Source organism: Planococcus citri, chromosome 5 (assembly GCF_950023065.1).
Source record: "Planococcus citri chromosome 5, ihPlaCitr1.1, whole genome shotgun sequence".
NCBI lineage: Eukaryota > Metazoa > Arthropoda > Insecta > Hemiptera > Pseudococcidae > Planococcus > Planococcus citri.
The window spans coordinates 71281005-71306017 of NC_088681.1; the positions used below are offsets into that span (position 1 = coordinate 71281005).

At 39.9% G+C, this 25013-nt stretch overlaps 1 protein-coding gene across 14 annotated transcripts in view; it reads right to left on the reverse strand.

The window, feature by feature from the left end:
* Nucleotides 1-25013, reverse strand: part of LOC135849400 (monocarboxylate transporter 10) — a 229820-nt gene that overhangs the window by 41047 nt on the left and 163760 nt on the right. The window contains exons 1-2 of one of the 14 annotated variants that reach the window (XM_065369820.1): nt 21013-21192; nt 11630-12344 (exon numbers count right to left, since the gene is read on the reverse strand). The exons of 12 other annotated variants lie outside the window; for them this stretch is intronic. In XM_065369820.1, coding sequence (XP_065225892.1) covers nt 11630-11891 — 262 coding nt within the window. In that variant the 5' untranslated portion in view covers nt 11892-12344; nt 21013-21192. Of the gene's footprint in view, nt 1-1552; nt 1578-11629; nt 12345-21012; nt 21193-25013 lie in introns of those variants that run through there. One more of the 14 variants, XM_065369826.1, reaches the window with a different exon arrangement.

A 25013-nucleotide genomic window follows, 5' to 3' on the forward strand; every position in this document is an offset into this window, starting at 1 on the left:
GGGCTAGAGAGGAGGGATACGACTATATCCACTACCTAATCCACATAAACTTACGAACTCGGAGGTACTACAAATACGCAGCATCTGTTCGCGTCACGAAGCCGTCAGTAAAAGCTATTCGTAAGAGTAAGTTACGATGTTATTCTGCGAATTGCGATGCCTTTGAGAAGAAATGAAAATTAATACCGAGTAGGTATTGTACAACGAGCCAACTATCACAAAAACTCCAAATGTGGGCTAACGTAAGTTAGGTACCTACCTACTCGTAATAGGTAAACGCTTCCGTCGCTCGCATTCTGTCGCTGTTCTTCTCATTTGTCTGTCAGCGTATCAGCCATCATCAATCCACAATACTCGTTGCAGCGGGGGGGGGGGCAAACTACGAGTACTGCGAAAACACGCATCTCGACGAAAGCAACGCTGAGGCAGCCAAAAAACACCCGACTGTAACTCGAATTACGTGAGAAAAAACAACGCTCGTCGCTCGATCTGCAAGAAGCGACCGAGCATCGAGTCGGCGACTAGACAAAAAATGGAAGAAAAAAGGGCTCGACTCATTCGGCATCTGGTGCTGACGTTTTAGGATAGACGAGACTCGCAAAGCGCGACGGAGCACTTTTTCACAAAACAAGAGGGATTCGTGCGAAAAAGGGCTTCGCATCTAAAATAAAGCCCTATTACCAAAGAAAATGCGCATTTGCTTCGTACATCCGTATCTACATACGTAGATTACAGCGTTTCTCATTATAACTACTGGATTGGTGATGGACGAAATACGGGTACCTACAAATTTCATCAATATTGGACAAGGCGTCGATATTCGATATTTCGATGTACGAAATGATATTAATTCGTTTTGTTTTCAACGTATACCACCAACCAATGTACACTGTACACTGTACAGGATACCTACTCGCAAAAGGTTACCGATATTTTCTTTGTACAAAGTGCCTAGACTTAGGTACACATTTACACAATCTACTCTACTCGTACAACCACGACGAGTCGTTAAGGTACGAGTAACTGGAAACACGTATCCGGAGAGTAGATACGTTTACGTACACGTAGATACGAGTACGAGAAAGCAATGTGAGCATTTGACTTGAGGCCAAACCAAGCCGAGTTAAAACATAAAGTTGCCGACAATGCGCGCATAAACAACGGTCGTCGGCGTCGTGCTGGAACTAGACCAACCGCAAGCGCCATTTTTCGCGCTTCGCTACCCTACAAATTTCAACGAGTCTTGTCCCTTTTCTTCTCGACGCGGACGCGGACGCGCTATCAGGCTATCAGGCTACTCGGCCGCCTTGGATCTCATCCTACGCAGCTATATAAGCACAACCAGGGCCCTGGTACAACACTATTACCCACAAAAAAATAAAGAAAGAAAGAAAGGAAGAAAGGAAGAAAGAAAAAGACAAAAACAAGCAGACATCGTCGTCGGCCTCGACACTTTTGCCACCCACTGCGAAGAAATTCAGACGACTTTCCTCAATATTCGAATGTAATGAAAACTCGAATGACTATTTAAAATAGGAATTAACTCGCTTACTTAATACAAAACGTGTAAACAGACTTCCTGAGGAGTATAACTCACCTGCAACAAAAAGAAACAACAATGTCGATTAGTTGATTATTTCGCATCACTCGTACACATAATAAATTAATTTTGGCGATCTGATTCTACAATCCAAATCAGGCAGCAAAAATAATAGATGTGTTCTTTTTACACGGATTTTGGCAGATTTTCGAGAATCTGGATTTTGGCAGATTTAGAATCCACAAGAATCTGCTTGGGTAGCAGCTTTTGAAGATGGATTTTGGATTCTACTTTGAAAAAGACGGCTCGAGTTTTTGAAAGATTGGTGAATGTGATCTCAAAAGTGTTGAAAAAAAGAGATTTTAAAAAACGTCCAAAATCCAGATTCTCAAAAATCTGTCAAAATCCGTGTAAAAAGAACACATCTATTATGTAATTCGCTCACCTGCTTTCAAGCGAAGCGAAACGAATCGAATCAAAAATTGATTTCTAGGTGAATCATTCGCGAACGAATTGATCGGTTCTGCAGCAACGCAACTACCTGTTTAAATTTTGAATCCGACCATTTTACCACCAAAACTGCCTCACACGATGATCGAAATAATATACATATGTATAGAGCGATAAAGAACAGGTGGTCTCTGATCTGAGTGTTGTCGCTGCGAGGGCAGGTGTGCATGATGAAAGGGTTTATTTTATACTGAAAACATATTGCCAAATATAAATCAGATAAGGGTGACGGGGACTGATTCATTATCTCGTCGGTGGTGCGCAAGACACCAGGTGGTCTTTTTTTGTCCAAGTTACCCCTTCGAAGGCAGGTGTGCATAATGAAGAATTTCTTTTACATTGAAAACACCGTGACAAATATAATATAAGTATTAATGTACCTAAATCAGTTCAGCGAGTGACTCATTCGTTATCCGCTTGTCTGGTATTTCCAAACTCCACAAGCTATACGTGAATCAGATAAGGGCGGCTGATTCATTATGTTGAGCGAATTGCCTATCTGGTATTTTCGATCGAAATTTTGCGCCGATAAAGGTTATTATCACACGGGTGGGGTTTTGTCTGCTGGTTATTTTGATAGATTATACAGGGTGGTATACTTTGAATGTTTGAAATTGTACAAAAAAATATACTTAATTAAAAAAACCTAGACAACTTCAAAATGTGCGTAGCTCTAGCTTTTCACAGCTTTAACCACCATTACTCGTACATAGTACAACTTATGACTCAATCACAGTCACAGATAAGTACGTAATAAAAACACTATTTGAATCAATTTTCAGAATTCCCCTTCCTTCAAAATTATGCGGATTCAAATTGATTTTCCAAATTCATGTTGCCTTCAAAGTACATAGGTACAACATTCTAAATCAATTTCAAAAATGTGTATTCTTTCCAAATTATGACATTTTGATGAAGCAATTTTCAGACCTATCATCGTCTCTAAATTATTCAGAATTTCGCATCTCCCCCGAACAGAGGCGGATCAAAGTCATTTTATTTGGGTGGCGGGGGGGGGGGGGTATCATGTCATTTTGCCGACAAAAAATTGTAATTTATCCGACAAAAATCAGGAGAGGGTTATTTTTATTTGTGATGGAGGGGGGGGGAGGAGCAAAACCAGATTTTTGGAAATAAAAAATCGGAATTTTAGATAATTTTCTGAAAACTTTTCAAAAAGGATTATTAATTTATTGAAAAGAAGGTAAAATTACTGCTCGGGCGAAGCGAGAGCGACATATTTTTGAAAAAATTACTCCAAAAAACGAAAAAACGGTCATTTTTGTATGTTTTTGAACAGTTAGTTGGCTCTATTCAGAGAAAATGAAAAATTCGTACTTTTCAAATATGTAGTTTGGGAGTATTACTGCGAGTATTTCAGGAATTTTCTTTTCAATTTTTGAGTTCACATCAATTTTAATGAAGAAATTCGATTTTTTAATCTCAATATTTTTCAAATTTAATCGCAGATTTCGTGAAATCGTGACTTTGAAAGTGGCCCGAGCGAAGCGAGCGCAAAAGCTTTTGAAAATTTGTAATTCGAAAAGTAGAACAATATCAATTTTAATTTAAGAATTCGATTTGTCCGATCTCAACTTTTTAAAAATTTTGTCAGGGCAAAAGCTTTTGAAAATTAGTTTCAAGAACCAAAACAGCAGTAATTTTGATTTGAAAGGTCAGTTTGAGAAATAGAAAACATTGAGAATTTTTGAGGATACCTAGCTTGCTGATTTTGTCGGCAAATTGCCGTTGCCGACAAATTCCGAATTTTCAAATTATTGGTGGTGGGGGGGAGGGTTGTATACCCCCTATACTCCCCTTAAATCCGTCCCTGCCTCCGAATTATGAAATTTTTAATCAATTTTCGAAAATTCATACTTCCTTTAATGGCAAAATCTCAAACCAGAATTACCATTGTTCTCAAATTACGAAATTTCAAAAATTATCCCGAGTTTACATAGTCTACAATCTACAAATTTCAACACTTTAAATCAATGTTTGGAATTTCTATTACCTCCGAATTACTAGATTGCAAACAAATTTTCAGAATTCCACATTGGGTCCAAATTATGACGTTTTAAATCAGTTTTCAAAGAATTTTCGTCGTCTTCAAATTACTAAATTTAAAATAAATTTTAAAATTCACATTATCTACAAATCAGAAATTTTTTAATACATTTTTGGAATTCTCATTGCCTTCAAATTATGAACAAATTTTAAACCCTATAATTTTGAATTTGTTTTTTAAACTTTGCATCTTCCAAATCAATGAAAGATTTTTAAAAAAATGTAATGACTCTACAATACAAAATTTCACATTGTCAGTTTGCATCGTCTCCGAATCACAAAATTTCACATCAATTTTTGGAATTCACAATTGCCTCTAAAAAGATAAAATTTCCACGTTTTTTCATAATTCGCATCGTCTTTATACCAATTACAAAATTACGAATAAATTTCGAATCCCAAGAATTTTACATTAGGTACCTCCAAATTACTGAATTTTAAAAACAATTTCCAAGATTATTTTTGAAGTAGGAACAGGAGCGAAAAAATCGAGTGTTTTTTTTTCTCGAAAATTCCCCCTAACGAGGACCATATCTTCCCTCCAGGATTACCTCCTGCACAAAAATGACCACATCTTCGCTACTTTCAATTTGAATTAAAATTTTTAAAATCGCAGTTTTTCACAATTTTCCCAGGACGTGCCGACATAAAAACGTACATAACTACGCATGAACAATCCCGTATCCTCATAACTTGATAAGGCAGGAAGATAGGTAGGAATTTGTCTACCTAAACAGTAAACCCGAAGCTACGTTTGGTATACCATTGTACGCATTTTTTTTCAACGGCATTATAAAAAATTTACAAAAGCTGAAACATGAAAAAAAAACTCGTTTCAAAGGATGCGGACAAAGGGAAACGAGGAATTTTTATTTTTGCAAATTGTAAATTTCTTACAGCGGCGTTCGTATTATGTTATGTACCCTTTGTCGCAGGTTTTTTTCTCACCTCGTCTCGAATGGCCTCGTTATGTCGCTTCTACTTTTACTGCCGTGTAGGTATACACATAAAATAGGCGTATACGCGAATACTTACATTCAGGTCTACATATATCGAGGTATCGTGCAAAAAATGCGCATAAATTTTTGGTTGAATTTTCTTTTTGACATCACGTTGAACAGAAGCCACCCACGCACGTTAGTTGTAACCGTGTCAAAAGTAGTTCTGGAATTTCAAAAATAAGAACGACTCTACATACTACACGACTGCTAAAATTTGTAGATGGTCATTCATCGCACGATCAATCCAGCCTATTTTGGAACCGGACCATTTTTTTTTCAAAGCAGGTTAGGTAGGGAATAGGACGAAAAAACCACGTATCTAACATATCTTCTCCTCAATGGCCACCTTCTGAGGTAATATTTTTTTTCTCAGTGACATTTGACTCAAAATGAAGGTCTCCGCAGAATTTGGTCAAAATCCTCGATTTTACATATATTTGGCGATCCTCCTGGGAGTTTCCTCTTCGTCAACTTACCATTTACCACTTGTACTCTTTTTTTCGGGGACGCTCGAATAAGTCGACAAAATCGATTCTCTCGAGGGGGGAAATAATACTGTCCGGGCTATTCAAAAGAATCAAATGCCATCCAAATGATCCTCGAGTTAGGGAAGGGGGAAGGGCAAAGTCTATTATCATTATAACATTTTCCAACTCGAAATAATTTTGTTCCGCAAATTCGATCAAAATTTGAGGTGTCTCCATCTTTTTTTACTCAACCCTAAGTAATAACGTGTACGATGAAACGGTCCAACTTTCATCGCTATACGAGCCTTACGAAGGAAGCGGTATGATAATTCGGCTCAAAAAGTATATAGAGTATCCGTATCGTAGCAGTTGCGAGAACTTTTTTTTTAATAGTAATAAAACGGCGGCGCGGCGTCAATATAAGGCAGGCAGTTGCCACAGTCGTAAAACGAATGGCTGGTGGCGGGGGGCGGCGCGCGGTGTAGAGGCTGCGTAAACGACGAAGCTGGCGCTTATTTTGTGTAATTTTTTAGCAAGCGCGGGGTCAGCGGAGACGCTGGCGAAAGATTACATATTCGAGAGTGATAATTATTCATCTAGAACGACGACATGTACACGATGGATGCGATGCGAATGCGACTCGACACGATGATGGGTCGATAGCGATACGTTCGTATGCAAACGTAAAGAATTTATGATTTTTTTCTCTATATTATAATATCTTTCTTTCGTACGGAAATATATTCGTCACTGCGAATACGTAATAAAAGCGTGTTTTGGATTCGAATACGCGGTGCGAGACTGCGAGAGTATAATGTGTAGAATAAAGGCTGTTGGTCGATTTGACGGTTTAAGTCATATTACACGACCCACCAGTCGACTAAATGAGCGAGTCAGTTCTAGTCGATTAAGAATTGAGACGACGAGTAGCAACTACATACATATAGCAATAGTTAAGCGAAAACGAAAAGGCCATGCATGACACATGTAGGTACTTTTTGGCTGTTTGCCAACATCAACACCAACACCAACACACACACACACACACACACACACATCGATGAACGATGGATGATACACGTATAGAGTCGCAGCTAGAGCTACAGCTACTCGACCCGTAGTAGCAAAATTTTCAATTTTCATCCTTCACCACGACTGACCGAGCATTTAAAATCGTATTACGAAGCAGTTGTGCGCGACTGCGACTGCGACTCCAACTCCGCTCCATTTTCAAATTGGAAAACTGAAAACTAGCCATAGATAGAGATAGACTATCGTATAGACTTAGACATAGACAATAGACATGTAGGTACGGCCCTTTCGAGTACATAATGGTATATTATCCTTTTCCATAATACGCAGACGATTGGCCGTTGTTGGCTTGCCTTTCGCTACGCTATCGTCATAAACACTTTACGTACACGTACTCGTACAGCCTGCGAATAAATACGAGTAAAATTCCGAATCCCAACGAACGGAGGTGCGACGAAGAGAAGTTTTTAAAAGAGCTAAGCAGTGGCAGTAGCATAGCAGTCAGCAGAAAAGGAAAGCGAAAGGATACGAGTTTGGTTTGGCACTTTGGCGTTCGCCAGTTCGGTCTTCTTTTAGAACGTGGAATTTATGCGCGTTTATTCGATAGAAAAATAACGAGTTCCGGTCGACGCTCGACGACCAGTATATTATTTTGTCGACGCTCTTTATTGTTGTTTCCTTTTTCTCCACTCCACCCTATCGCACTACTCGTGTCATCGTCGTATTTCGACGTTTCTTTTTCAGCTTTTAATGCGCTTACACGCGTTTTTTCACCAACTCACACGCATATGTGTACCTATACGAGTTACGAGACTAGATCTACGCGGTGGAGAAAAGCTGCGAATTTTTTAACGCCGTATATTTTTCGAGTAAAAAGAACGTGCGTTCTTTTCCGTTGGCGAGTATTTTTGTTGGCTGACGAGATCAGATTTTCACGCGTGACTTATCGTCACATCGTCGTTGAGCGCTAACCCAATGAATCGAACTGATGGCTCTTCATCGTCACGTCATATCACATCCGGTAGGTCGAGACTCGCGAGAGCATCTCAAAAGTCAGCAGGGCCAAAAAATTGCGCGAGAAAAATATAAGCTCACTCGTACTGTCGTACTACGATGAGGTCACTGACCGACCAACCACGTTCATGGCCAATAGGCTGATACAGGCCATCGTGGCTACAACAAAATACCCGTACGTTGTTGTTGTTGTTGTTATTGTTGCTGATTTCGCGTGAAAAGAAAACTTTACCGTCTGCGAGAGAAAGCGCGCGAGGCGTTGCAGGTTGCTGTAATAATTGGCCGTTCGAGTCGTACACGCTACACACGCAACACCATCCATTGCCTCTGCGAAACGCCCTCCTATATATCAGATTTGCATACTCGCATATCGCCGAATCTTGCTATACACAAATCGGCCAAAACCACGCCAACAATTCCCAGTCACTTTTTTGAAAATTCCAACTCAAACACGCGTTCGTAAGAGTATAAATTAATGCTCGAGAAGCAACACTGTTTGCTCACGCCCTTAAAACAAAATGCGAAGGTGCATATAGCGGGTTAAACCTTAATCACCCGGACAAATTTTTCATTTTCATCAAACTTTAATAATAACTCGGGGTTTTCCGGAATGTGTTCCCCCATTGGTGGGAGGAACCTGCGGATTTATTTTCAAGTTTTTTCAATGATTTTTCGCTGATCATACGGCATGCATGCCATTTCGGACACGACGCAGCCGTACTCCCCGGAGGCCGGATTGGAAAGTACCTAGGTACAGCAGTGCTTTTCTGTTATGATTTATTACGAGAAATCAACTTTTTCGAATCCAAGGATAAACTCGAGCGAGAAAAGCTGAAATTCAAAACTTTGCTTATGAAGCTGATTTTTTAAAATCCTGAGATGTTATGAAAAAATGCTTACAATTTCCTGAATACCTAAGATCATCACAAGTAACACTTTTACTCAAAGTTCACCTCCCAGCCCCTTGAAGCCACCTCGATAATGAGACTTTATTTATTTGATAATTGTCCAAAATCGATGAAGCAAAAAACCCGATTGGGTCAATCTTGGAACTGAATGATATAGTTTCACTAGATGTAATGAATGAGTAAAAGCATAGTTCCAAAGAACACCTCACCCCTTTTTGGGGGACAAACATTGATAAAAGTTGGTAAAAAATACAGGGATCCATGCTCCATTTTTGGATGAACATATTGATGGATGAGCTTTCACAAAATGAAATCAAGAAAGGTGTGTGCAGGGTGGACCAGAGCGTTTTTTTTTTTTTTTTTTTTTTACAAATCTGATAAACGTGTTTTGGAAAAAAACCGAAAAAACAGAGCATGAATATGCAGAGTACGTAATACGAAAATATTCACAAATGCTCTTAACGGGACATACGTTGAGAAAATCTACAATCCACCTATCAAATCTGTTCATCACATCGTGGATATTCTTTCTCGATACTTGTCACCAAATAGTTACATCCCGCAAAGGTTAGCAGTAGGCTTGTTTTTCTGCAGAAATATCTAAATAGGTATATCTACCGCTGTGAAAAGCTTTACATAGTCAAATTGCAGAACTCTCTGGCACTTCATAGCGGTCAAGCATTCATGAAGAGGTCATCATCCCTCCTTGATCATAGATGATGTAGTTCTACATCATGAAAATTGCATGAGCAGAAGTCGTTGTTTCCAATCATGATATTGACCTCTTCATGAATGCTTGAACGCTATGAAATGCCAAAGAGTTCTGCAATTTGACTATGTAAAGCTTTTCACAGTGGTAGGTAGATGAATCTATTTCGATATTTCTGCAGAAAAACAAGCCTACTGCTAACCTTTGCGGGATGTAACTATTTGGTGACAAATATCGAGAAAGAATATCCACGGTGTGATAAACAGATTTTGATGAGTGGATTGTAGATTTCCTGAATGTATGTCCTGTTAAGAGCATTTGTGTTATTTTCAATTTTTGTTTCTGTCATTTCAAACCTATTTGAGAATATTTTTGTATTATGTACTCTGCATATTCATGCTCTGTTTTTTTCGGTTTTCAGTGGTGCAATCCCTGCGAGACAATGCAGAGCTGTGAGTGGAGTTGGTCCGAGGCATCCTGTCACCAATTGGCAGGCTTCATTCAGGAGCACATCCACTTTTTTAGCATGTGCTGATCATCCCCATGCTGGGCAGGCATATTCTGCAACTGAGTAACACAGCGCTAGTGCTGATGTGCCGTGTGCGCAGGACCTGTGGTTTAGCTCCTCATCTGCTACCTACCAGCTTTCGGATCAGATTTATTCTAGCAGCCACTTTCATTTTGGTTTTTTCACAGTGTTGCTGATGCCAGTATCTGAATGATCTATCCAGTGTCACTCCTAGATATTTGGGGTGGTCATTGTGATTCAGTGCAGTGTTTCCCCATTGGATGTTGAGCTGTCTATTGGTCTCACGGTTTTGCAGGAGGAACAAACAGGTTTCTGTCTTGGATGGGTTTGGCTTGAGGTGGTTGGCTTTATAGTATTCGTCGAGTTCTTCTATTGCCTGATTCGGCTGATTCAGTGTGTCTTCCACTTCTACAAATGTATCACACTGTGCTGTGAGCACCAAGTCATCTGCATAGAGGAAGCAACATGCAGGTCCTTCAGTTGGTTGGTCATTGGTGTAGATATTGAAAAGGATGGGTGACAGGACACTTCCCTGCAGCAAGCCATTCTTTTGCCTTCTCCAGTGCTGTTCTTTCCATCTAAAGTCACAAAGAATCTCCAGTCTTTAAACAGTGTCGTGATGATTTCTGTAAATTTGTAGTCCCTGGTCAGTTCATAAATCTTGTACTGAAATGACCGATGACACACTGTGTCAAACGCTGCAGTAAGGTCCACAAACACAGCACCAGTGACCTTGCACTGTTCAAAACCATCCTCAATGTGCTGTGTTAAACTGAGGACCTGACCAGTACAAGATTTACCAGGTCCGAAACCTGTCTGCTGACTGATTAGGTTCTTTGTCAATATGCTCAGCTAGTCGATTTAGGACCACTCGCTCAAATATCTTATACAGGTGACATAGTAACGATATAGGGCGGTAACTTTTAGGGTCGTTTGGGTCTTTGCCTGGCTTCTGGATAGCAATGACATGGGCCTGCCTCCATAATCCAGGTATTTTTGATGTTTCTACACAGGTGTTGTACAATTCCTGGATCCATGTAACAGTTTTTGGCCCAAAATGCGTTATCTGCTCCACATACATTTTATCAACACCTGCTGCTTTTCGATTTTTGGCTGAGCGTATAGCTGCTGTGACCTCGGAGTATGTGAATGGTGATGATAAGTTATTCACTTCCTCTGCTTGATTATTACATCTAATGAAACTACATATATCATTCAGTTCCAAGATTGACCCAATCAGGTTTTTTGCTTCCTCAATTTTTGGCAATAATCAAATAAATAAGTCTATCATTATCGAGGTGGCTTCAAGGGGCTGGGGGGTGAACTGTGAGTGTAAGTGATACTTGTGATGATCTTATTTAAGAAATTGAAAGCATTTCTTCATAACATCTCAGGATTCGCTTGGGCCTTTAAGGGTTAACGTGTTTTGGAATTTTCTCACTATGGAAGCGTTTTACTTTATTGACATCAAGATATGAAAAAAGATCGGAAACGGACACTTTTGCGACCGTTTTCGCAGTAAAAAAACATAGGTACTTTCCATCTCAATGAAGTGAATGATAAAAAAAAATCAACCATTAAAAAAACACATTTTGGCTCCCCACCCCCCAAAATAATGCACTAAGATCCAAAAATTGTCGTCAATATTTCTCTTCATGCAGATCGAACCGACTTGGGCCTCGAAAAAGAGAAACCACTAGCTCAAGCCACCCATGGGTGCGTCGTGAATTTACAACCAAAATTAATCGACAACCCTGATGGCCGATGGCCGATAGCCGGATTTAAAACCATAATTGCTGTCGCCTGATTATCTGGACAACCAACTTATTCGCGAGACAAGATAAGACATTACCTGCGCTTTTATAAGTTGAACCGGTGCTGGCAAATTGCTTCAATATTATAGGAAACAGAACTCCGTAGCCGAGTTGTAAGCCGTGAGTAAGAGTCTGCACGAGAAGGGCGATGAAGACGACAAACCAACCCCATCCGCCTTCCGGGTAATAATGCTGCTTCAAAGTCGGCGGAGGAAGCTTTTTAACCGGGCAAACGATCTCGCTGCAACTCGGCAGATCCGAGCACGTCGCTAGTCCCGAGTCGAAATCATCTGTAGCCATTTACTCGTAACGCAGCAGGCAGCAGGCAGCACCGCTCCAATGCCGGCGATTCGGTCGTTGGCGTTCGCAATGGCAATTGGCAAACCAGCAACGCTTCTTCATCTTACAGCGACGGCCACGGCTAGCCGCCGACACGGTCGCGTCGCCGTCGCCGTCATCGCCATCACCACCGTCCGCGTCCGGGTGTTTTTCGCCTGCACATTTGCACCTTTAGAATTAGATCGAGTTGGCCGGATGCCTGATGCCGGAAGTCGGATCTACGATAGTCGTCCTCTGTGTCTTCGCGTTTAAAAGTCTGAAAATTTGTATTCGCCGAAGCGTTTTCAACTAGCCGCACCAGGCTCGATTCAGATACACCATACACATACACGCATTTTTCACACACGCGCGTCACGCGTCACGTTGCACCCGCATTTACATACACCATACACCAACACGACTAACACGAGCTAACTAATAAACAATAGCAACGTGTAGTTCAGTATAGAGATAAATAAGCGCAAAAACGAAAGAAAAATAATGGCCGGTCGTTGTTTTGGAGAGTTTTCGCGCATTCGATGACGCGTGCAACACTTTTTTCGAAATACCCCTCGTCGTTATACATACGTCGACAAATTCTCGAGCACATAAAAAAAGAAGAAAAAACAAGCAGCGCGTAACTTCTCGCTGTAGCCTAGCCGCCGGCTACCCTGGCCTGACGTACCCTTACTCCTTATACTGCAGATACACGTACATTACATCGTTTAAAAGCCAGCTTGCTTGTTTCTTTATTCGTCTGCGAAGTTTTTTTCTCCTTTTCTTTATTTTTTACTTCCGTTTTTTTTCCTCTTTGATTTATCAACAAATCGTCGCTACGTTTATTTACTTATACAACTCGACAATATTTATCTGCTACCTAACATAGAGACTTATCTACTCACCTACCCGCCAATAAACAAACTCGCAACGAAAGCACCAGAGTTGCTGTTTTCAAATTTCATACCAAGCGAAAGTTTTGCACAAGAAAATACATACGTAGGTACGTTTTTTTAGTTTTTTCATTCGGTGAACCTGGAACCAAAGTGGGGACGGAAACGAATTCCTTTTCAGAAACGGAAACTGAAACGTTTCAGGCCAAAAAATTTCAATTTCATTTTTTTTTTCATTCAGGTAACCTGGAACAGAAGTGGAAACGGAAACGATTCTTTTTCAGAAACGGAAACTGAAACGTTTTAGTCGAGAAAGTTTCAGTATTATCCCTTTTTTCTCAGTTACAGTTTGTTTCAACTTTTTAATTTTGATTGTTTCTTTTTCTTGAACGAAACGTTTCCGTTTCAGTTTCTCAAAAAGAAATATCTAATATCGTTTTCGTTTCGTTTCTGCAGCACCGAATGCTTTTAATACTTTCAGGAGTGTTGTTACGTCATTTTTGAAATATTTTTACGCAACGTCCACTGAATTTCTCCAAATTTTGCTATACTGATTGAACTGCACGAGCAGTTACACATCAAAATACTCCACCCTCTCCTCTCTCCTACTCCTCCCGCGAATCGTTAAGCACATGCAGCGACCGAGCTTTCTTATAGTCCGGCATATGACAATAGGAGTAATTGCACCCATCCCCCCCCCCCGCCGATCCACCGGGACAACTTTTTTCTTGAAGGAGACATCCTAAGGAACATTTTAAAGCAAACTTGTCCAAAAAAAAGTTGGCCTTACTTACAAAATGGCCGCCATTTTGTAAGTAAGGCCAACTTTTTTTTTAGCAAGTTTGCTTTAAAATGTTCCTTAGGATGTCCCCTTTAAGAAAAAAGTTGTCCCGGAGGATCGGTGGGGGGAGGGGGTGCAATTACTCCCATTGTCATATGTTTTTTTTTCAACTCGTTTCAAGTAATTGCCTTCACCCATTAAGGGTTAAAGAGGTAACGATTCTTTAAAAATTTCGCCCTGCCACTTTCATCTCTATTCGACCTCGTAATTTTCGCACAGGTAAACTAGAAAATTGGTTTGCCCTTATACCTCGTAATTAATTTTGCGCTGTATATTCGTATTTCCACTCTATTTTGGCTCCTTTATACATATTTCTTTTTAAAGCGCGGTAATAAAATTTCATTCGGCGAGGGGAACGAAGGGAGAGGATTTGACGGCGCGATAACAACCGATAGGTGGGCAGACGCGACGGCTGCAAAAGTAGGTATAAAGTGATTTAAATGTACGCGCCACGACCACCACCACCGCGGCTGTGGCCGCCGGTAACGAGAAAACTTTTTTATTTTTGCTTTTGCCTCGCTAGGCGCTATGCGCTAGCTCGCTCGCCATCTTGATAAATACCTTTGAATTATGAAATGCGCGCCAGTTCATTCGAAAATACGTACGTACGTTACGTTACGTAACGTTACGTACGTACGTTTCGCAGTAAGTTGTTAAAACGTTGAAATATTACCCGAAATAAGGCTGGTAACTCGACACTGGAGTGCGGCCAAAAAATTTTCAATTCATAGCGAACCATTAACAGCGAAAATTCATCGCGCTTTCTCTTTCGGCTTTTCTTTTTATCCGCCCCCCCCCCCCCTACCACGCTTACTCAGTCCGATTCGCATTCGCCACCGCCACCGCCACCATTCTTTCCAGTCTGCCATTATTCGCTGTTTTCAGTTACGTTAGTTGTGGAAACATTTCGCTAACTAATAAAATATCGAGTACGAAAATTTTACTCGTCCTTCGGCACGGCGGCGGGTCAACGGTCGCCACTAACAAAAAATTCAATTTGCAGAAAAAAAAACCTACATATTCCAAACGCACGCGTCAACGACTAGAAAAAAATAGAAAGGAAGGCCGAAAAATAAAAATCACCCCTACACGAGATAGGTATACGCGGACATTTATACTGCGTACAGCTACAAATAGATACACGAACCGAGAGGCCTTATAACGACCGTGTCAAAACGTTTGGTATTGAAAAAAAATTGGCCGGCTTGGACGGGCACATTCGTATCTACTAAAAAGGAGGTACGCAGCGTACGGATAGGCCTACTTGTTTCGCTGAGCTCGTAAAAATCGTGTAAAGATAGGCGATGTATTAAAAAAGTTTAGCCATAATAGCGTCGTCTAGCGAAAGTGGAAAGTTTAACGGAGGCGGAAGGGTCGAGGTGGGCAATCGCGGTGCACACAAAAGTCACATAAACGGACCGTACACTACTTTCGTTCGCCTATACTCACTCGTAAGTATAAAAAGAAGAAGAAAAAAATTACGTAGGTATTCCATCATTAAAGCCTATCGTCTGTCGTCTTATCGAACATCCGAGTATCGACCATGTCGAGCTTTTTTCAATTTTTCGATTTTCCTTCTTCTCGCGAGACTGCGACTAGCTCTGCGAGCGACGCGACGTCAACTTTTTCGCTAACGCCAACCATAACAATCATACTCGCCATTCGCTGCGTACAACTTTCCTATCGTATCGACGATTTTACGACGTTAATTTCGAAAACTACCATCGCCGCCGCCTATACACACAAACTTGTAAAAAGAAATGAAGAAAAAATGAAAACGAGGAAAAAAAAACACGAAACAAGAAACCCAAACTAGCGTCGAAATCAGAGCCAACAATTTGTTCGCCGAATTAGGCTCGTCGCGTCGGTGAAATGAATTTAGGGTTCGAAGGGGCCGGGGGGAGGGAGAGTGAAACACGATTCTCGGCACAGTGATGCGATCGTCTTCGCGATTACTACGACCATGACCAATTGACCATCCTCTCGTGGTGATAACAACGCGACATAGCCAGTAGCCACTTGTCCTCGTTCACCCGTCTGCAGATTTTTTTTCCACCCTTGGGACGATGTCGCCGATCGTCAGCACATCACATCCCCCTCTCCCTAAATAGACACGGACCTCTACAGTCTGCACTACCCAATCGGCGGAATTTTAGCAAAGTCGTACGATTTACGTTCGAATCACTCTTGCAAAACGGACATCGCGTCGTCGATACCAAATTTTACCAAAATAATTTCCTAATGGAAAATTTTACCCCTCGACGCTGTGTTATGTTCGTGAAAAAAAAAATCATCGTATAGGCTAAAATACGTAGCAATTTTTTCCCCGTACTATGTATTATACGGAATATTACACGTATATTTTTGCGAACGGTCGAAGGTTTCATCGATATCCTTTTCTCCTTCGCTCCTATTGCCTATATCTCTCGTGTCACAGTCGAATACCCGTAATAAAACGAAAATTCAATTTTTCTACACCCGATCCTCTATAAATTTATCCAATATTTTGCGAAATTGCCCTATTCGCAGCATCATTACCAGGGGGAAAAAACACGCGAAATTTCGGTGGAAAATTTTTTCTAGCCCAAATTAAACTACGACAGATAAATGTAACTTTTCTCTATAGCAATCTGGAATTGCTCACCTTCAATTTTATACGCGGTTAAAACAAGAACAAAACTTTTTCATAGGACAGTCCGATAGTACGAGTATACATATTATTTCTATGTAGTATTTTGCGTGGACTCGATAGTAAAGGTGCTCAAATTGCAGCAAAAAACGTCAATCTGAATGACGTCAAATTTTTGGTTGGTTCTTATCTACGGCCCCCAACAAATTTTTTGGACTTTTACCAATTGGGGAGGCTCTCGGAGCCATGGGTGAGGTCAATTTAAAAAACTAACGCTATATTCGTGTTCAGCGATATCGAAAACATACTATTTCATGTGTCACACGATTGAAACCATTTTTTTCTTTTTTAGATTACCCCCCCCCCCTCTAAGGTGAGGTGCTGGGGGCCGTGGATGGGTCCAATCAAAAATCTGACGTTATATTCGTGTATTCAGCGTCACCAAAAACAAACTACTTGATGTGTCGCCCGAAAAAACCCTATTTTGAACTTTAACCCCATTTGGGGAGGTGCTGGGGGCCGTGGATGGGGTCCAATCAAAAATCTAACGTCATATTCGTGTTCAGCGTTATCAAAAACATACAATTCGGTGTATCACATGCCCCAGATTTTTTTCTAAAGTTTTGCCCAAAATTGGGGGTGGGGGTGCTCCCCTACCATTAAGAGATCCCATCTAGAAACTTACATATTTCAAAAAAACATCAAAAGGTGCATCTATGTAAATTTTTTCAGAATTTTAAATGGTAGCTCCCACTTACAGCGCCATTTTGAAATTTGAGCTTTCAATTCGAAAGTTCAACTTTCAAATTTTGAAAATTTCAAAATGCTTCAAAAGTTCAAAATTTAATGCCCTCTTGAACTGTGAAATCAATTTTGATCGAAGTATCATAGTTTTGGAGGAATGCGCTTACCTCGAGATAATGTGAAAATAATGGAAGCCCTCCCACCTGCCCCCTGATGGAGCTGGGACCACCCAAACCCAAACTCAAATCTAAATATGAACCCGAACTGGAACCGAAACGTAAACCGAAATCTAAACCCGAACCCGAATCTGAACCTAAACACAAAAAGTCTCGAATATCTCAAAATTGCGATTGTTTTGGTTTTTTGTCGAGTTTTAACAAACATTTTTCTTCATCTGAATAATTTTCGAAACTGATTTTGCCATTTCATCAAGATTTTCAATTTCACACTTGGGAAGTTTTTCATCCCCATGTTCTGGAGTTCAATTGCGCAGTTGCGCACCCTGTGGAAGTTTGAGAGGGGTGAGTTGGCTCACGGCTAAGATTTTAAAGTTAACCAGTGTTTCTGATGAGGACGCGGAACGCCGTCTAAATCTTTCACCACGACACACGTTATATCTAGACATAGCTAATCATTGATCAGCTAACTTGATGCGAACGCGAATCTCCGCTCTACAATTCATCGAAAACGATATTGGCTTTTTTTGGTGGCAAGTGCAAAATGGCGATGGCGGCATGCCGCCGTTTCCTTATTTCTGCGAGGCGAGGTTATAGACAAGTTCCTCTTTTTTCCCGGTAATAAAAACTAATTGCTGACGCGGAAGGGAGCGACGCAGCGAGGTTTTGGGGATGGCGTTGAAAAATTTGCTCTTTTTGCCGTTTCGCGTCTTCGGCTTCGGCTTCGGTAGACGAGCGCGGTAATTTTAATCGCCTCTTCGATAGAAATTGTTTAGCTATTTTATGGTCGTTTTTCGCTTTTATGGCCGCCACCGCCAACGCCGCCGTCGACCAAGACGACAACAACGACTCGGATTACGCTCATTGTCCTTTTATACGACCTGACGCTGCTATACCGAAGCTACAAAAGGCGTCGCGACGCGACGAGCAAATTTTTAATTAGTCATCGGTGCGCGCCAATTTTCCATCGCGGAGCAATTATTTTTACATTAATGTTTTCTTTCACCCCGTCCCCCTCACCGTCCCCCTCCCTCTCGATCCTTCGTTTTGGTTTTTCGTCTTTTTTCTTTGTTTTCCTTTTCGTTCGGTCGGCGGTGGGTCGATCTTACTCTATCGTACGTAGACTCGTTTGGAGTCGCGTCGCGTCGCCTCGTGTCGTCGACTTCGAAAAATGCTAAAGAAAGTGAAAAAAAAATGGCAAAAGAAACGCCAAACATCGAATACCACTAAAGAATGGTGAATGTAGATTTTCGTCAACGTTTTCAAAAAAAAAAGGACAAAAAATACACGAAATGAAATGCTGTGTTATAGGGCATTAAAGTTTTCTTTTGTGGGTCCTACCTCGAAAAAATTTCCAAGTACCTAACGGAAACTTTATAGCAAAGTTTTGTCAATTTGACATTTTCGTTCGTCAGTATCTTTACATAATTTCAAAAAAATGAAAAAATTCCACAAGTTTTTGGGTATTTTTCCTCAATTTTATTTCACCACTCACCAGCTTCAGACAGTTTAAAAACTTACACTTATTTTTGTAAAATTTTGAGATCTCTCCACTTTCTCAGCGCTTGATTTTGAGTTTGGCAAAAATTCACTCGAGAAGTGTATCCAGCGACGTGACCATGACCCCGGACCCCCACTCCCCACTTTTCTACACCTCACCATCGGTATTAATTTTCAGAATTTCAACCAGCTAAACTTTCTAGCATTAAACAGTGAGACGTTTCGTGATTACAACGCTCGAGGTTTTTGAATTGTAAAATTAATCCTTATACGCGGATATATGAAATGAAGAAATGATAATTATAAATTTAAAAATTGCGGAATTTTCGAATGCAGTTTGCCCGTTCAATTTTATGGTAAATTTGTGGCAACAGCTTCGAGTCCTCGACTACTTGTTTTCGCATCTCCTTCACTTCCTCGTACCTTTTCAAGTTATCGTCGTCGCAAAAGCTCAAGAATGTTAGGTATGTACTCGTACTCTCGTACTGGTATTGTTGGTTGGCTGGTGGGTGCGGGTCGCGGGTCGGTCAGTCGCGCGGTTAACAACGCATGAAAATCTGCCCCAATTTACACGGCTAACGAAGGCGACGGCGGCGGCGGCGATAAGGTGCATATCTCGACCCATGGCCTCGGTTTGGCAAAATTTATGTCCATCTATCAGGAGGGAAATTTTCGCTGCAGCGTAAGCGTTGGAAGGCGGTAGCCGGTAGGTATACTCGTATATACCGAATGGCGATAGCGAATAGGTATTACATAATGGGTAGAGTGTTACCCATCCGTACCCATGCCTAGTGCCTAGTGCCTGGTGCCTCTGCCTACCCATACCCACCCACTCGCTTGCCGGGCCACGTACGTATAATTTTCATCAAGTCGTCCGCAACCCCGCACCGCGTCTCTCGCGCCTCACCCCAAGTCTCACGAGAGTGCTACGCGAATGCGAAAAAATTCCTAAACGAGCTCTCTCGCAGCTCGTACTCGTACACCTTAAAACGCCAATTAAGCGCAGTTTTAGGTTGTTTAATTACACGCAGAGAGCCGAGCCGAGCCGAGTCGAGCCACACTTCGGTCGGCCTATTTATTTTTTCCACTCTCGCAAAACTTTACAGCTTGGCATCAATTGTACTCGTAATATCAATTTCGAAAAACCAAGCTGCTAACATCGTTTCGACGCTTAAATGTAGGTAGGTAACCCTGCTACTGCTATGTACCCTTTCATCCCATTTCTTTCTCTCATCAATGGCCTTTTAAATTCGAAAATTAGGTAGCTACCTACCTATATCTACAATAACCTCCGATCTTATGCGTTGGAATCAGAGTTCCGTACACGCAAAAATTACTCTTCAAAAATACGTAAAAAACTAAAAACACGGATACGAACGACAAAAAGTGTTTTACGTATAAAATCGAGTAAACATCGCATCGCGAGTAAGTATAAAAGTAAAATAATTTTAATTTATCGTTCAACTTTTTCGCGGATAAGTTGGCGGGGTTCTTTTCGCCGCCACGCCACGCCGGTGGTTTCATTTACGTAAAATCTCCAAATCGTTTGCGAGTCTTCTTTCGTACCAACATAACTTATACCTCTTTTTTTTCTTTCGTCGAGTTTACTTTTCAACTTTTCCTTCAATTTTTTTTTCATATTTCTCTTCCTCTCTTATACACGAGTATGTACTCTCGACTCTCGTGCAGCTGCAGTAACGATTCGTTCAATTCCCTGATTTCTCATCCGACCGAGCGAGGAGAAAACCAATGATTTTCCTACATTCGTCGTCAACTCGTCGTCGTCGTCGTCGTCCCTATTCCAAAACGACGCGTAACAAATTAAAAGTAATAAGCCAGACTCGGGACTCCCCCTATTTAAATCACTAACATCGGAAACAATTCAGGCATACGTAAACAGAAACACAAACAGTGAAATACACATACATAAATTGACGATTAAAAGGAAAATTTTGAATTTCAATGTACCAATTTCGGTTTTACTGATTTAGGTACTCGTATCTGTACAATTCAACGCAGACGAATTCGAGAACTATCAAAAAAACAATCGAAAGCGATGTTTTCAATGAAAATGCAGTTCACTGATTCATTAGATTAAAATTTCATCCGATTTAAAATATACTTTCAATCGGAAGGGAACAGAGAAAAAAATCGCCTATCGGCGAATGAATACAATACACGATCTCCAAACTCCAAAACAACGTACCAACTCGTCAAAAAATTATTAATAATAAAAAAAAAAGTGAGCGAATAAAATTTTTAAAAAACGCTAAAAAAATTTTATACGCTGCCCATAAAATTGAGGGAAAAAATGTCGTATTACTTGTAAAATAAAATTTAGATACACGCAAAAAAACTAAAAAAAAAAAAAAAAGTTGAACGAAAATTTAAAAAAAAAATTGAAAATCGCGCTCTCGTTCGCACCAATTACGCACGTCGAAGAGAAGCGTCACGTTAAAACTTAGCGGTCGCGTATCGTGTAACCAAACTAACCATAATGCTAAGCGACGATGTTTAATCTACTCCGAACTCGTCAATTCGTCCCTCTTTCTCGCTCTTTTTCTCTCATAAAATACACGTGCCTCGCACACAGTACGCATGCGCTGCCATTCCTAATCTGCACTCGAATTTTTTTCACGTTTCTTATAATATGCATCGTATGTACTTTTCATATATACGTAATTACGTATGTAATGTACTACGATGATATAGGTAATGTATACTTCGCTCCTCCTTCGAGTAAATCGTACGTCGACGTACATATAAATTAAATTGTACATCTCGGTACAATTGTTTTCAGTTTTGATGCATCGCAATACCTACCACTAATAGGTCCAAAAATCAACCTTCGTTCATCTACTCGTAAAAACAAAGTAGGTAGTCAAAAAATGTCAGTAGCAAAGCGAAGCGAGAATTCAAATTTGTACTAAAGAATGAAGAAACATAAAAAATTCAATCTTAAATAGTTCGGAGGTCAACAGTCGATTTGCCTTTATTTTACGCGCTGAAAATTTTGAAATATTTGAAAGTCGTAAATTTCATAACAGCCTCGCAAGTCGTAAAAAAATTCCAAATTTCAAAAATCGACCGCGGATTAAAAATTTTAAGTTGCGGCAAAACAGTGTTTCCAATTTTTGTGTTGAGAACACAATAAGGTGCCCAACAAATAGGACAACATGCAAATAAAGCCGAGACTTTGACGGAAAGTATTCTTCCAATGTTTCGATGGGAGGGGGTAGGAGGAAGAGGGTTCGGAACTTCCTTTGAATAAAAATTCAGCACACTTTTGAATTCCTAAATAGATTTTTATCCCAAGTATCATAGCTTCGGACGTAAGGTATTTATGTGCATTGTGCATGCAATAACGCAAAGCTCCTGAAAATTGAAAAATGGTGCAAAAATACATCATAGGCCAAAATTTCACGAGCAGCAGGAGGTGCATTTTTTAAATTTGGTGAATTTTTGAAAATCGAAAGGTCCAAACGTGGCAAAAAAATCAAAATTTTACCAAACTGTTCTCGAAAGCTAAAATTCGGCGATTAGCCCATTGTCAACCCACTGAATCGGTTGGAAATGACCGGTTCAAACCTTTCGAAGCAGTTCTGGAACCTTTGATCGATTTTTAAAAGTTCATATCATTTCGACAAAAATTTTAGCCATGAAGAGTTTCTAATTTCAATATGCTTTGAAACCACCCCAATGACTCTGCACGTTGAAATTGAGGTAAGTATGAAGTAAGTTTTAACTTTCCCACTTTAATTAGCGTATTGGGTGAAATTGTGTGGTAATTTCAATTTTTTTGAATTTACAGGAGGCTACAGAACTGTTCAAAACGGGTTGGACCTGTTCCCAATCAATTTTTTGGTGAGGGGGGCGTCAAAAATAGGTAACATATCAGATTTCAGCTGTCTAGGCCAATTAGGTAAAATTTTGATTGTTTCGAATAATTCTCAAAAAGTCGCCAAAAATTGGAATTCACTTCAGCATCCGGAATTTTGTGTACAATCAAATGTCACTTACAAAGTTACAACCTTTTCTTTTACCACCTAATAATTTTACTGGTAGGTATCAAATTTAGGTGAAATAATAGAGTTCGAAAAATTGGAAATTTCAAACTGAACAAAAACAGAACACATAGTCCGGCATATGACAATAGGAGTAATTGCGCCCCCCCCCCGCCGATCCTCCGGGACAACTTTTTTCTTAAAGGGGATATCCTAAGGAACATTTTAAAGCAAACTTGCCAAAAAAAAGTTGGCCTTAATTACAAAATGGAGGCCATTTTGATTGACAGGTCAGCCGAAATCGCAGATTTTGCGTTTTAATACAGGACTTGCACGAACTTTTTCAAACTTTACAACGGTAGATCGAAAGATCATGCAAAAATTTTTCACCTGTCAAAATTTCAAGTTCTGAAGTTTTGAATTAGGCCAAAAATGAGGGAAAAAATCAAAATTTTACCAAATTGACTGAGAGATCTGAAATTTGGGATACCCTATTTTCGACATGCCAAATCGATTGGAAACGGTATCAACCCGTTTTGAGCAGTTCTGGAGCCTCCAGCAGATTTTTGAAACTCGAAATTCCCACAAAATTCCATAAAATTGGAGTTGTAAAGCTGAAATTTATTCTAAAAACTAATTTCAATACGCTACGAAGTACTGCAGATGAATTTCAAGTCGTTTTGGATCCTCTAGCGACTTTTTGAAAGGTTGTATGACGTTTTTTTGGAAAATTAAAATTTCTTAAAAGTACTGTCAAAACCCCTAATTTCGGACAGGGTACGTAATTTCGGACACTCAGTGTTTTTGCTCTTTTATTGATAAGAACCAAGGGTACAAGTAAAAGTGAACACTTCTTCTATTAGTTTAGATCACGGACAATCTCCCTGATGTAAGAATTTTCATTTTACACTATTTATTTAGCCATTAAAATGGACTTTACAAAGTGCTTCGTGTAAAGTGTGGGGAAAAAGTTATTCACAGAGTCTATCCAAATGCTTTCATAACCACGAAAATCGCTCTAAAATATCAAGAAGTCACTGGTAATTAAAAATAAAATTCATTTATCAAATTTCACGTTTTGTTTCTATTATTTAAATCCTAAAAACTGAAAAAGTCGCGAAACGGATCATTATTTCGTACACTTTGGTTAACGCTTTACCGAGTTTGGAAGGGTAACACTGATGCACTTGCAAATGTGTATTTTTCGAGTTCGACGGTATTTTTTCAAGAGTTTTCAGTTTTGATGAAGATATTGTACTATTATTTCACTCATTTTCCTAAAAACCATACTGAAAAGTAAAAGTCGGAGTCGTAAAATCATCAACAAGGAGTTTGATAAGAAATTGTTCAAAGTTACCAACTTATTTTTCTAATGAGAAAGTGGATAATGAGAGTGCTGAACATTTCCTTGAAAAATCGTTTTTCTCTACATTTCACATCATGATTCGAGCTGTTTTTGATTGGAGTTGTTTTTCAGAGGTAAATAATTTCTTTTTCAACTAAAATTTTCGAGTTCCCACGTTAAAGAAAAAGTGTCCGAAATTAGGGTACCTTGGACCTAATTTCGGACACTTTTCGGATTCAAATTAAATAAACAAAATCACGTAAAATTTATAAATTGATGCTCAAAATCGATTCACACGATGACATTCTATGAGAATGTGAAGACAAACACCAAGTTGAATCGCTCGTTTTAAAGCCTTTTTCGAAAAACGTGAAAAAGTGTCCGAAATTAGGGGTTTTGACAGTAGCTGGAAGCTTCAAAACCATTTGAAACCACCATGTAGTCTGCGAAGTAAATTTCAGCTTGCCAACTCCATTTGATAAATTAATGTTGGGGAAATTTCAAGTTTCAAAAATCTACTGGAGGCTCCAGTGATTTTCAAAAAAAGTCGCTGGAGGCACTAAAATTACTTGTGCCCACCTGAAGTCGTCTTCAGAGGGTGTTAAAATTGGAGTGTAGATTAAATTTCAGATTTCCATCTGCATTTGATGAAGTTTTGTGAAAATTGAAAGTTTCAAAAATCTGCTGGAGGCTTCAGGAATTTTCAAAAAGTCGCTGGAGGCTCCAAAATGACTTGAAATTCGCCTGCAGTACTTCGTAGCGTATTGAAATTAGTTTTTAGAATAAATTTCAGCTTTACAACTACAATTTGATGGAATTTTGTTGGAATTTCGAGTTTCAAAAATCTGCTGGAAGCTCCAGAACTGCTCAAAACGGGTTGAAACCGTTTCCAATCAATTTGGCATGTCGAAAATAGGCTATATCCGAAATTTCAGCTTTCTTGGTCAATTTGGTAAAATTTTGATTTTTTCCCTC